General features: G+C 36.2%; 2 protein-coding genes across 6 annotated transcripts; both read right to left on the minus strand.

Annotated features, from left to right (window-relative positions):
• Positions 1-2,964: 2,964 nt before the first annotated feature.
• On the minus strand, positions 2,965-6,399 carry LOC134263521 (oocyte zinc finger protein XlCOF20-like). 5 transcript variants are annotated; one of them, XM_062745876.1, is made up of 4 exons: positions 6,273-6,399; positions 4,914-5,021; positions 4,581-4,704; positions 2,965-3,178 (listed from the first exon to the last, which is right to left on the minus strand). In XM_062745876.1, exons 1-4 carry the CDS (start codon positions 6,286-6,288, stop codon positions 2,986-2,988), a joined length of 441 nt encoding a protein of 146 aa, XP_062601860.1. In that variant the 5' UTR covers positions 6,289-6,399; the 3' UTR covers positions 2,965-2,985. The 5 variants fall into 5 exon arrangements, with proteins under 5 accessions (XP_062601860.1, XP_062601862.1, XP_062601861.1 ...); XM_062745878.1 differs by lacking the exon at positions 6,273-6,399 and adding an exon at positions 5,698-5,720; XM_062745877.1 differs by lacking the exon at positions 6,273-6,399 and adding an exon at positions 5,616-5,635.
• On the minus strand, positions 6,297-13,115 carry LOC134263513 (uncharacterized). Its single transcript, XM_062745864.1, has 6 exons — positions 13,004-13,115; positions 11,337-11,548; positions 10,695-10,931; positions 8,204-10,329; positions 6,839-6,981; positions 6,297-6,432 (listed from the first exon to the last, which is right to left on the minus strand). The coding sequence occupies exons 2-6, from the start codon at positions 11,401-11,403 to the stop codon at positions 6,297-6,299; spliced, it is 2,709 nt and encodes a 902-aa protein (XP_062601848.1). The 5' UTR covers positions 11,404-11,548; positions 13,004-13,115.
• Positions 13,116-14,175: the final 1,060 nt, after the last annotated feature.

The following is a 14,175-nucleotide window of genomic DNA, read 5'->3' on the forward strand; positions in this document are numbered from 1 at the left end:
AAAGTATTTTATAAACATTTTATGATGGATTTTTAAAATTTGTCTCGCAAATTTCGATTCTGAAGAAGAAATATACTAACCAGCAGAATATCCCTTAAAATATTTATTTCGTGAAGGCCCGCAGAGTCCATAAAGTTTGGAAATAGCAGTAGACGGGCTAACAGAAAAAAATCAGGAATAAAAAGAAAAAAATGTATCGTAGTCTAGAAGGTTAAAATAAGTTCCGAGTTGGATCATTTTCAAACGGTTGGTTGGGAGAGGGCAAACATATTTTATAAAGATGATCTCACATCGTTTTGCTATATAATGAAAAGGGAACATTGGAAACATCATGTTGTGTGTGTGTGTTTTTTTTTTTTTTTTTTTTTTTTTTTTTTGACAAAACTGTAAAGCCTTCTGGGAATATTGAAGGATATATGAATTCTCGTTCAGTTGATTGAGGACTGATCGAACTGCATATATATAATACTCAAAATTTAAGGGTTTCTCTCGGAAAAAGAAAAGGGACAAATATAATTTTAATTTCATCAAAAACACCATGACACTTTGTTGACCTTGACACTAGTATAAATTAAAATCTCTTTTTGTCAAGTATACATGTCCTAACATAATGAATATAATTACCACACTTTTAGAACCGGTAAAATAAATTAATTTTTGAAATTACATTAAGATACTGTAATTGAGGTTTACCTTTGCCTTGACTTTTAACTCCTTATCTGAGAATAGGTGTTTGGTCGTTAACACAGAGACCATCGTTCACAGCCGCCCACTAATGCCTATAGGACTTAAGGGTCTTTGATACTCTGATAAGGGAGATAACTCTTAATGACATAAATGTCTAGTATTCCTTTATAGATTTGCCAAGTTGGAGTGTCAATTTGTCCAATTTTGCCCCGCAAACCATGCCATAATTGTTTATATTTATGACCCCATAAACGAAATTTCGGGGGTATATAGTTTTTGTCGTGTCCGTCCGTCTGTCTGTCTTTCTCTCTGATTGTCTGTTTGTCCGCAAACTTTGACCTTGCCCATAACTTTTGATTTAGTAGATCTATGACTTTCATTTTTCACACGTATATTTTTTGTGCAAGACCTTTCTTTGGGTACCATCAAATTTGACCTTTTGACCTTGGAATTTGACCCACTTGTACACAAAAATTCCAAACTTTTTCTTTGGCCATATCTTTTGAACAGTAGATACCAGGACATATATACTTCACATAATTAAGTATCCTTTGTTGAAAGCCCTTTCATTGGATACCAACAACCTTGACCTTTTGACCTTGACAATTTCCGTACTTATGAAAAAACATTAACCTTGGCCATAACTTTTGAATGCTAAGGGCTAGTGATCTCATACTTCACATGTGTAATCCTTGTGAAAAGACCCTTCATTGAATACCTAGAACTTTGACCCTGATCTTGGAGTTTGACCTACTTTTAAAATGCAAACACTGACCATAACTTTTAAAGGGTTATGGCTAGTGCTTTCATACTTTGTGAAAAGACCTTTCATTTGATAGCAAGACCTTTGACCTTGGAGTTTGACCTATTTTTTAAAGATTTTAGCCTTGGGCATAACTTTTGAATGGTTAAAACTAGAGTGTCCATACTTCACACATGTATTTTTTATGGCAAGACCTTTCAATGGATACCAATTAACTTGATCTTTTAACCTTGACATTGGAGATTTTCGTACGTATGAAAAAACTTTAACCTTGGCAATAACTTTTGAACACTAAGAGCAAGTGATCTCATACTTCACATATGTAAGTAATTCTTGTGAAAAGAAATTTCATTGCATACCAAGAACTTTGACCCTTTGACCTTGGAGTTTGACCTACTTTTAAAAAGCAAACCTTGAACATAAATTTTAATAGGTTAGGCTTTTGAAGGTTCAAGCAACATTTTATTTGAGTGAGCAGAGGGTTTATGAACATTAATGTTGTCTCCTTAGACAACACACTTTTTTCACATAGTTATCCCCATCCACACATCTGCAATGGGTGTCAGGTCACTCTGGCGTGGGGAGGAGGGGGGGGATAAATTGTGATGGCCTTGATGTCAATTATGCTTATACAGAAAACTAGATAGAAGCACCATCCTTAGGAGCCTTGTAGATCTAGATTCATTTACTTTATTCAATGCCAATCAATGGATCACCTTTACTTCCAGGTATTCACCTCTATTGTGAATTTCGTTATTTCAAATTGTAAGTACTTAGCAATCTGTCTAAATCATTTTTTGGGGGGTGGGGGTGGGGTTGTCTAAATCATTTTGGGGGGGGGGTAAATAATCCTATGATTTTTTGAGGACTATACATCTTTTTTATTTGTGAAGAGATATGCTAAGTTAAATTTACATTCATAATTTTTTTTCTCTTTTTACTGCCAATCACTGCCTCAAATCAAATGAACATAAAACTTATAAAAGAAAAGCCAGCAAGAATTCTTGACTAGATTATCTCTTTAAAACTAACTGCATTAACATGATTAAGTTATACATATAAAATTACATTCAAATACATCTAATTTTTATAAATAATAAATAAATAATGTATCATTTTTATCATTCCTTATAAAAACAAAGCATGTCAAAATGTCAACATGCTCATTTTTTCCCAAATCCTTTTCTCTCCCTTGTACTTTCACTTTATGCATCCTTTTGGTGTACTTTCATTTTCACTCTAAGCTTCAATAATGCTTAGACCTACTTCTTTTCACAGTGTCAATCACAACGGTTTCTTTTCTTTACCAGTTAAGTCAAAGAATCAATGAGCCTTTGTTTGTGTCTCTTTGTTGATCCAAAAACTTTTGGATTCTGTCACTGGAATCGGAGGCTGGGAGGGTGAAAATATCCTGATGAATTCATTTCAAGATGATGTTCATTGTCAGTTTTTCTCCTTGTTGAATGCCTTCACTTCATCCTGAGTCAGGAGAGGGCAGGCAAACATTATTTCCTTTTTCTCTGTCTCAACTCACTTCACTGTCTGTGACTGACCAGGCCCCGGACAGCATTAAGTACATGTGAACTGGCCCCCTCTGTCTTCTGGAGGTGTTTCTTCTGATGATAAGTTAGCTCCCCTTTAGTACTAAATCCATGGCCACAGACGGGGCATAAAAACAGGGTAGCTAACTCATGCTCCCTCAAGTGACTCTCATATTTAACTAAATTTCTGTAAAGAAAGATAATACTCTATTACTGGTCAAAAAGAAATGTGCACTAGCTAAAACTTTTTATATATTTTTTTTCTAATTTTAAAAACTCTGTGACATATAAGGCAATTATTGGTTCCTTTGTCATCCTTAGTTTTTACAAGCTAATTCAGAGAATTTGTGTCCCCCGCTTAAGGAAAAAGTGAAACATTGCGCAGTGCGCAGTTCGGGGGGAAGGGGGAAAAAGTGAAACATGGCAGTTCGGGGGGAAGGGGAGGGGGGTCGGATCCCCCTCACTGGATTTGTAGAATTATTAAATGTATACATGCATGTATACTGAAGCAAATAAAATATATAATTATGGATATAAAGATTTAATTGCTTATTCTTTATTATGTGTATAGAAGATTCTTTTTACATGGAATATTTATCACACTGTAATGATGATTTTATGAGTTTGTACAAGCCAGACCTCGTAAATTTCTCATTTCGCATGCTGAATACTATAATTTAGTTTAAATAAAGGTATTTCTAAAAAAAAAAGTGGTCCGTCCGGGACTTGAATTCGGGACCTCTCACATGGGAAGCGAGAAACATACCACTATACCGTGGAATCGCTTTACAAGAAGTCAAGTATAAGCAGAAGTGAAGTCACATACATGTATATATCCATGTTCGGTATTGTCAAAATTTTACACAATCCATGGTGTTTGATTTATTTAGCCTTTATTAAACAGTTCTAATAGATGTAATAAGAACATAAAGTCCGCTGAAAACCTCTTTTATACGCAATAACTCTCCTCATGCCCCTGTGCTAAAAATAGCAACATGTAATACCATAAATACTAATAAAACAAACGGGGCGGGGCACTTTGAGAGGGGTGAGAGAGGTCCTAGGGAGTTTTGGTATAAAATTACATTGCATAAGCTCAAAATCTTCTTGAAATATCGCTTGGAAATGATAGTTACACACAGACAGAATTTATAAATTTATGACCTTGAACTTTGACCTTTTGACCTCAAAATCAATAGGGGTCTTCATTAGGCCACAGGAAGTTGTTATTCTAAAATTTCATTGCAATAGCTCAAATGGTTCTAGAGATATCGTGTGGAAACAAAAGAGTTATAACAGACAGAATTTGCTTATTTATGACCTTGACCTTTGACCTTTTGACCTCAAAATCAATGGGATTCTTCTTTATTCCATAAGGAGTTGCTATGCAAAATTTCATTGCAAAAGCTCAAAGGTTTCTTGAGATATCGTGACAAAGACGGACGGACAAACCCAAATTAATATCCCCCACTTTTTAAGCGGGGGACAAAAAACTGACATATTGGGCATTTAATGGTTCGTTTGTCTACCTTACATTTTAAAAACTCTGTGACATATAAGGCAGTTAATGGTTTGTTTGTTGATCTTACTTTTCAAAAACTCTGTCACATATAGGGCAGTTAATGGTTTCTTTGTCCCTGTTATGAATGGTAAGATGAAGGGCCCTGCTTGCTGCTGAGAATTGTTTGCCACACTGCTCACAGGGAAACTTATCTGTCAATCAAACGAAAGCTTGTTATCTATTTGCCCTTTTACCCAAGCAAACATTTTTGCCCTGCTTTAATTCCAACCAGACACAGTTTTGTTAAAAGGATTATGTAGTGTTTGAAAATTGCCCCTGGCCATTTTAAATTAGGCCTCTAGCAATGAGGGCAAAAGGGGTGAAGATTTTCATGAAGACACAGAACAAAATTTGACAATACCTGTTGGGTGTTTACTGGTTTGTTTCTCTTTGTTGTGACTGTTGAGATGGATAGTCCTTCCTGCCTGGCTGGAGAATTCTCTACCACAATGTTTACATGGGTACTTATCTGTTAATCAAAAAAAAAAACTTGTTATTCATTGGCTGAGTTTTTGCAGAGAAACACCCTTTCTGTCAATGAGAAAAAAAAATATCACAGATATTACGAATTCAGGAATATTGCCAAGTTATCTTGCATCCCCTGCTTATTTATCCAATTCCTTATACTGATATAACAAATAATGATTATAGTGAAGTAATTTCATAAGTCCCAGTCACTTTATTATAACCCAAGTTTTACTGTACTTTATTCTTCAAACAAAATCGGTGTGATCCTCCATGTGTTTGTCTAGCGGGTGACTATATTTACCTGTGTGATTCTCCATGTGTTTTTCTAGTGACTATATTTACCTGTGTGATTCTCCATGTGTTGTGTCATGTGTTTGTTGTGACTATATTGGTACCGGTGTGATTCTCCATGTGTTTGTCTAGTGACTATATTTACCAGTGTGATTCTCCATGTGTTTGTCTTGTGACTATATTTACAGTGTGTTTCTACATGTGTTTGTCTAGTGACTATAATTACCTGTGTGATTCTCCAGGTGTCTAGTGACTATATTTACCAGTGTGATCCTTCATGTGTTTGTCTAGTGACTATATTTACCTGTGTGATTCTCCATGTGTTTGTCTTGTGACTATATTTACCTGTGTGTTTCTCCATGTGTTTGTCTAGTGTCTATATTTACCTGTGTGATTCTCCATGTGTTTGTCTAGTGACTATATTTACCTGTGTGATTCTCCATGTGTTTGTCTAGTGTGTACCTGTGTGTCTCCATGTGTTTGTCTAGTGACTATATTTACCTGTGTGATTCTCCATGTGTTTGTCTAGTGTTTGTCTCCATGTGTTTGGTGACTATATTTACCTGTGTGATTCTCCATGTGTGTGACTATATTTACCAGTGTAGTGACTAGTATCTAGTGACTATACTGTGATTCTCAATGTGTTTGTCTAGTGTCTATATTTACCTGTGTGACTCTCCAAGTGTTTGTCTAGTGGGTGACTATATTTACCTGTGTGATTCTCCATGTGTTTGTCTAGTGACTATATTTACCTGTGTGATTCTCCATGTGTTTGTCTAGTGACTATATTTACCTGTGTGATTCTCCATGTGTTTGTCTAGTGACTATATTTACCTGTGTGTTTCTCCAAGTGTTTTTCTCGCGGGTGACTATATTTACCTGTGTGATTCTCCATGTGTTTGTCTAGTGACTATATTTACCTGTGTGATTCTCCATGTGTTTGTCTAGTGACTATATTTACCTGTGTGATTCTCCATGTGTTTGTCTAGCTGGTTTTTGTGGTAGTGGGTGATATCCTTTCCCACACTTGATACAGTAAGTCAGCCCCTTCTGAAAGTGCATCCTCATGTGAGTCTGGAAGTTCTTTTCGTGTGAGGAATTGTTCATCACATTTAAAACATCTGGAATTAAAATATCTCAACCTTAAGTTTAAGTGTTTTATTTTATACATTTTATTTAAACATGTTAAAAGTAAGGCCATTCTCAAAATATTCTGTGTTTGCTTTCCCATGACTCAAAGTAAAAAAAAAAAATGAGATCAGTAAGTAGGTGCTGTGGGAAAGTTGTTGACAATGCAAGATTCAAAGGGAAAAAAATAGATAAATATATCATTCCTGGAGGTTAAAATTTTTGAGACTGACATTTTTAGCCAAGAGAGGGCAAACAAACAATTTTTTAAAGATGGCCTAAATCAAGAGTTAACCCCATCCAATTGTTCGATGTCACATTCTCTTGTTGAAGCAGCATGAGTTTAACTGATAAAATCTTCTCCTTACCTTCTATTAATTTAAATTAGAATGTACTTACTGAATCTTTCTCTTTGTGGTGTCTGAGGGCTCCTCTTTGTGGGTCCTGAGATGAACTTTAAGGTAGCTTGCTGCTGTACAGATCCTCCCACATATAAAACACTGATACTGCTTCTTCTCCAGGTTGTGCGCTCGCTCGTGTACCTGTCAGGAGTAAAATAACAGATAAAACACTGAAACTGCTTCTTCTCCAGGTTGTGCACTCGATCATGTACCTGTCAGAAGTAAAATAACAGATAAAACAATGATACTGTTTCTTCTCTAGGTTGTGTGTTCGCTCATGTACCTGTCAGGAGTAAATTAACAGATAAAACACTGATACTGCTTCTTCTACAGGTTGTGTGCTCGCTCGTGTACCTGTCAGAAGTAAAATAACAGATAAAACACTGATACTGCTTCTTCTCCAGGTTGTGGGCTCGCTCATGTACCTGTCAGGGGTAAAATAACAGATAAAACACTGATACTGTTTCTTCTCTAGGTTGTGTGCTCGCTCGTGTACCTGTCAGAAGTAAAATAACAGATAACACACTGATACTGCTTCTTCTCCAGGTTGTGCGCTCGCTCGTGTACCTGTCAGGAGTAAAATAACAGATAAAACACTGAAACTGCTTCTTCTCCAGGTTGTGCGCTCGCTCGTGTACCTGTCAGGAGTAAAATAACAGATAAAACACTGAAACTGCTTCTTCTCCAGGTTGTGCACTCGATCATGTACCTGTCAGAAGTAAAATAACAGATAAAACAATGATACTGTTTCTTCTCTAGGTTGTGTGCTTGCTCGTGTACCTGTCAGAAGTAAAATAACAGATAAAACAATGATACTGTTTCTTCTCTAGGTTGTGTGCTCGCTCGTGTACCTGTCAGAAGTAAAATAACAGATAAAACACTGATACTGCTTCTTCTCCAGGTTGTGCGCTCGCTCATGTACCTGTCAGGGGTAAAATAAAGGATAAAACACTGATACTGTTTCTTCACAAGGTTGTGCTCTTGCTCATGTACCTGTCAACAGTAAAATAACAGATAAAACACTGAAACTGCTTCTTCTCCAGGTTGTGTGCTCACTTGTGTACCTGTCAGGGGTAAAATTAAAGATTTCAGTTCATGTTCCAGTGTATCTTATAGCTAGCAACACACTTAGGGAGCTTTTGGGTTGTTTAGGGACATCATGTTCACTGTGTTTTCTTTATTCTCAAAGGATTATCAATCATACAAAGAGATATTTTGAACCACTTCAGGCTAATCTAACCATGAATTGAAAAATATTGAGTGTGGAAATATTATTGAAACTGAATGAGAGTCATTGTTCCCACAGTGGGAATTACCTTTATTACCTTGGGGTCAGAGAACCTTAAGGGAATATTTCACTCACCATTAATGTTCCAGCATGTTTGAATTTCTTTCCACAGGTTTTACAGTTGTAGAGCCAAAACTGTCCTGTATCTGAACCAGTCCTTTTCTCTGTTGGTAAGGTTTGTTCTGTCTCGTTCTCTCCGTACAAGATTTCTGGAGGAATTCCTGAATTCTCTAGTGCAGCACTAACAGCATTAACAATAGCCAGATTCTGCTTCTCTTCTGTGACTTGAGAATGCAGAACATTTTGGTTCTCTGAATAACAAGAACTTAAGTCAGATGACTCCTCCCCTGGTTCAGTTTTAACAGTGGTAAAGTTTCCGTAACCTTCGGCGGTGACTCCGGAATGAGGAAAATCATACTGATTTTGTGTAAAATTAGATGAATCTTTTCCAGTCTCTTTCTTTAAATTTGTGAAGTGTATACTTTCTTCAATGGTTTCAGGAGTGTCATTTTGACTTACTGAATAACCCGCGCTAAAATTATAAGAATCATCGATAGGCTCGTTCTTGATAAAAGGGTTTTGACCCTCTATGGTACTGTCAATATCATTATCTTGTGTTTGTGGAACATCAAATATACTGTCCATGGGCTCACTCTTTATAATGGACTTTTGACCCTCTACAGCATGGTCACTATTGGTAACTTGTGTAGGTGGAATATTATAGGAATAGTCGTCCATCGGTTCACTCTTAATATTGGTAATGATTGGTTCCCTTTCAGGGTCTGGGGTTTGTGGAACATCATCCACACATTCTGAATCATTAACAGATTCCTCCATTTGTTCACTTTTAACAATGGAAATGTCTGGTCCCTCCTCACTAAACTGGGAATCGGTGTTTTCCTCTTGTTGTGATGTGCTTATAGAATCATTTGTTAATGTTGATAATCCTGTTGCTGAAGCAAAGCCCCTCATCACTGAGTCAGGATTTTGCCCAGTTTGAGAGGAACTTGGAACATTGCTATTTGCAAATGGTGAGAAAACATTATTACAAGGAAGTAAACTAGTCTGTAGTGCGTGTTGGCTGGTATAATCAGTGGGAGGAGTGGACAAAAGCTTTATGAGAGATCTGTTATTTCTGACACCTTTTGTTGGAGTGGATGTTACAGCCTTAGGGTGTTGAACAGGAGAGACAATGCTGGTGCTTTTCGCGTCTTTGAATGGATCTGAAGCCATAAGTTTAAAGACTTTGAATTCTTTACCAGGATTTGGGATGTTTGATATTCCTAGTTTCTGAAAAACTAACTTTGCCTCAGAATGACCAGACCCAGCAGCAGTATTTCTACTGGACTTACTCAATCCATGCATTTCCTTTTCATCTCTTGAATCTTCTTTCTCATTAGGCTCTATTAATGGAACCTGAGGAATCTCATTATGAGGTCCACTTTGACTGTGTGAAACCTTTTCAGAACATGATGTTGTAAATATACTGTTTCTGCTCAACCCAGTGATGTCTTTCTGAGTTTTAACCTTCAAAGAATGATCCATCTCTCCTTTGCTTCCGGTCGGTGGATCACCTGCCTCCGTTTCCTCTCCCCCATTCTTCCATTTGGTGCTCCTGGTCCTCTGAATCTCTGATTCCACCACCTTACTCACTATACTCTTCTTTGTCACCCCTGCCCTGCCCTCCACACCAGTAACCTGACTCAGAATAACCTCACTCAAACCTTCCACGTCCTGCTTGATGACCCCCCAATGTTCCCTTCCCTGTTTTCTCTTTCTCACTCTTGTTCCAGTGACCCTCTTCTCTCTTGTTGCCGGTGAAGACTTTTGTCTTCTTTTATTCTTATCTTGAAGAACCCCTGCTTCCTGCAGGGCTTGTTCTTGAGATTCAGTAGCGATGTCACCGTTTGAAGCACTTGTTGCCTGATGATCTTGAGAATGGAAAGCACTCTCTAGATCTGTTGCATGTAGACCCCCCTCATTATCAGGGAGGTCAGTCATGTTACCATTATCTGTACATCCTTCCATTTCTTCAGTCTGTGAGCTGTCTGCATCACTATCCATCTCATCTTTCTTTACTTTTTGTAGAAGTCCATCACTATTTTCTTTGGCTGAGGCACTGAAAATGCCTGGGGAGTTTGTGTGCTTCATTGTTTCTAAAGGCAAGTCAATTTCTCCCCCAATGGAAGTGTCTGAACATGCTGAAATAAGAATTGTTGGTTTTCTTTTAAACTGCAAAGAACTGTGACAGTTGTATACCAGTATATAAAATGCTGTATGTATACACAATGTACATATTTTTATAGAATTCAAAAGGCCCTAGGATGTGCTAATTCAAAGTCAGCCTATCTCAAAAGTTGATCTTAAACCATAAAAAATAACATATTTTTAAGGTACCACTTTGAATACTTGTAATTTCTGGGACTAGATAAATATTAAGAATATATAAATGATCAACTGATATGATCTATGATGTTGAAAAATCATAAGAACCTGCACTGTATAAAGTGCTCTAGCAGAATATATACAAGGTTGATTTGCAGTTTAAGGAGCTACTCCTACTCACTGTAATCGTCTATACTGCCAGATGGATATCGACAGGGTCTACAGTCATGAGAGTCAAACTCCTCCTCAGTCCCATACAGGTGTCTACAGGAACAGCACTGGTACAGCCTCCTAGGTGTACAGGTGTGTGACAGGTAATCCAGGTAGGAAGTAAAGGTGTCTGTACACCGAGTACAGAGGTAAGGGTCCAAGACGGTGCCTGTGGCCTCACATTTACACACCCGTATAAACTGCTTGTCTGTCAACAGTACAGGTGAAATACATGTAAGGTGTCCATACACTTGTTACATGCAAAGGGGGAAAACATCATTGTAAATTTTTGTACAGTATATCTAATGCTTGTTTCTTATAGGAATTTTTTCAAGAAACATATACAGTGGGGCCTCATTTATCCGGACGTTTTGGTTCCTAGTCAATTTGTCCAGCTATGTGAAGTTTCTTGATATCTGAATTACCAGATAAACAAGACAAAATAACTTTAAAAAATTCTGTTTTGCTGAAAAGTCATCCAGATACTGAAGCATACGGATATCTGGCGTCCGGATATCTGATATATATTTATACTTGTTCAATTGTTTATTTTCTTAAGCACTTCTAAACCTCTTTATTGGACTTATGTCTTTACTTAACATCAGGTACATACACAGATACCAGTTTCCATCAATTTTCCATATTTGTTTCTTTCCCCTGAACAGATCCTGGTCATCCATTGATTACACTCTACTCTCTTAGCTCCCTTCTGTTGTTTGCTCACTCACTGACTTAGTTGTACAGCTGAGTTGTAGGTGTAAAGATGGTTTCTTAGTGTAATTATAATCAGGGAAAAATAACCTTCTCATCATATTCCATGGCCAGCTGTAAAAGGACCCTGAATTAAATTGAATGAATGCAGACAGAATCAGATTTAAAAACACATAAGTTTTAGATCTTTATTGATTGATATATAAAGGTGTGAATTAATAGGAAATAACCCTTTAATGTGTAACAGGAAGAGAGAAAATGTATGGCTGGACTGGGAATCGAACCCATGACCCCTGCATCTCCAGTCAGTAGTCACCAACTGAGCTAAGCTGCCAGGCTGATATCCACGGCCCAAACCATTACAAATGCAACTCTTTATTGAGCAGTAAAACTTATAATTATTGCAGCCCGGAGGACCGGGCTGCTATATACATTTAAGTTTAAGTGTTTATGTATGGGGATTTGGGTGGGAGTGGTTATTTAGAATTAAATGTTTTCTAAACATTAAAAAGATTGTTAATCAAAATGTTCTTTCCATTTATAAATTACGAGATTCATAAATAAATATATATACTTCCATAAAGTGAATCTGTAAAAATATATATTTTTTTCATATTTAATATATAAATTTGCTAGTCATTTACTATCGAAAAAATGACAGTCCCTTTTTTTTAGAACATAGAATTTTTCTTCTCGGATAAAAACGTATACTTTGCACAGTTCGTATTTCATATTCTAAATTTGAAAATTAACACATTTTTAAATATAGGTGATGCCTGTGTTAAACTTCAATTTATATTTTATGCAGCCAACATTTACTTGAGGAAATGATCAAGTTTATTTAAGTGACATCGTTTTTGATTGATTTTTATCCGAATGCAAGGTTTCAAAATATTCGCGACCATCGTCTCCATCAATTAGTCGCATGCCTTTTCACACATATATCGAAGCGGTTTGATGATCAAGAGTCATTTTCATCGTTTACTTTATATATTTCCCGGGCGACAATTGATGGTTACATCAATGTTTTCTTGTTAATCTTTGTACTAGAGACACTAGACTAGCTGTCCATGCTGTCTATATTATATAGAGCAAATTTTTTTTTTTTTTTACAGTTTCTCAAATTTTTGTAAAATAACAATTTAATTTACTAAAAAGAGAAACAATTTGACTAAATCAGAATAGCTTAAATAATAAATATATTGCTTAATCAAGCTATAATTAAAGCTAAATCAAGATATTGTGCTGGACCTTGCCAAGATTAATATCTTAATAGGCCTATTCATTTATTTATTTTAGTAATTCACTGAATTATTCAGCCATGTTTTTTTTTTATCAAAGTAAATTGAATTTAAGGTCTTATTATGAATATTACAACACATATCCGTATGACAGTATGCTGTCAAACACCGCTATATTGGAAAAACACTGAATGTAAACACTGCGCCCTAATTTTACAAGGTCGGAAAAGTAGGTCAGATGTCTACGAAAACATCTAACTGCAGTATGAAGTCAGTTCAACATCGATTCTTGATTTTTATAAATTTCTGGGGTTTAATAGTAACATACCTGTTTATTTTACTTATACCAAGTCGTGTCCTGTGCCCAGTTAGCCCCAAAAATCTTATAAAATTGGCTGTTTTGTGGAGCTTTCCATCTTTAGTAAACACTCAGTTTCCTACCTTCGTGCACTGAAGAGCTCTTTTGAGGAGCGGATCCAATTAAACTCCAAAGATTGCCTATACACGAAAGGTATATCTATTATAGCTGTTTGCACAAAGAATACCTTAGTATTTTAGAACGAAGATTTAAGGTTAAGATCTTTAAATGAAATATGCCTACATATTTATCAAATCTGAGAAATAAATTCTTTTAATGATGCTTTAATTATAACTAGCTTGATCAAATAAAGTGTTTTGGGGCATAATTTGAAAGTAAACAAGATGAAAAATCTTGCAAATTTTTTACTGTCGTTTTCCAACGAAAAATTAAGAAAAGGAGTCGTGAATATGGGAGTATTTCCATATCAGACAAAGTAAATGTACTTTCAACTTTCCGTTTTCCCGTACCTTACGGCTCTAATAGAATTACTAAGTATATGTAGAAAATTATCTTCATGGAATTCAATGTGAAATTACATGAAAAGTAGTCCCTATACCTATACCTATATTTAATTGTCCCCCGCTTTCGCGAAAGCGAGGGGACATTAAATCTCATTCGTCTGTCCGTCTCTCTGTCTGTCTGTCTGTCTAGCTGTCCGTCCGTCACAAAAACTTTAACCTTGCCCATAACTTTTGATTTAGTAGAGCTATGACTTTCATATTTCATATGTGTATTTCTTGTGACAAGACCTTTCTTTGGGTACCACCAAATTTGACCCTTTGACCTTGGAGTTTGACCCACTTTAACATAAAAATTCCAAACATTGACCTTGACCTTGGAGATTTTTTGTACTGATCAGTAAACTTTAACCTTGACCATAACTTTTGAATGGTAAGGGCTAGGGATTTCATAATTCACATATGTAATCCTTTATTTGAGAAGACTTTTCATTGGATACCAAACACGTTAACCCTTTGCCATTGACCTTGGAGTTCAGTGATACTTTCTAAATAGATAAATTATGATAGGGCGTTCATATATAGGCACAAAAGTTCATAAGAAATGACATCTCACCCAAAAAGACACCGAAAGCGGGGGACCACAATTCTTTGAATTTGCTTGTTTAACATTATGTTAAA

This window comes from Saccostrea cucullata, unplaced genomic scaffold (assembly GCF_032062105.1).
Source record: "Saccostrea cucullata isolate Sc308-1 unplaced genomic scaffold, CSIRO_AGI_Scuc_v1 ctg1150, whole genome shotgun sequence".
Classification (NCBI taxonomy): domain Eukaryota; kingdom Metazoa; phylum Mollusca; class Bivalvia; order Ostreida; family Ostreidae; genus Saccostrea; species Saccostrea cuccullata.

Bases quoted from the DNA above. Each gene is read 5' to 3' on its own strand.
- LOC134263521 (XM_062745876.1), bottom strand. The intron at 4,705-4,913 runs GTATTGTCAAAT...TTTGATTGACAG, and splicing joins AACCAGTAAACACCCAACAG to ATAAGTTTCCCTGTGAGCAG. The intron at 3,179-4,580 runs GTAAGATCAACA...CTTTCTTTACAG, and splicing joins TGTGACAGAGTTTTTGAAAA to AAATTTAGTTAAATATGAGA.
- LOC134263513 (XM_062745864.1), bottom strand. From the start codon at position 11,403: ATGGATGACCAGGATCTGTTCAGGGGAAAGAAACAAATATGGAAAATT. The intron at 10,330-10,694 runs GTGAGTAGGAGT...TTCTTATTTCAG, and splicing joins TGGCAGTATAGACGATTACA to CATGTTCAGACACTTCCATT. The intron at 6,433-6,838 runs GTAAGTACATTC...TTTTAATTCCAG, and splicing joins ACCACAAAGAGAAAGATTCA to ATGTTTTAAATGTGATGAAC.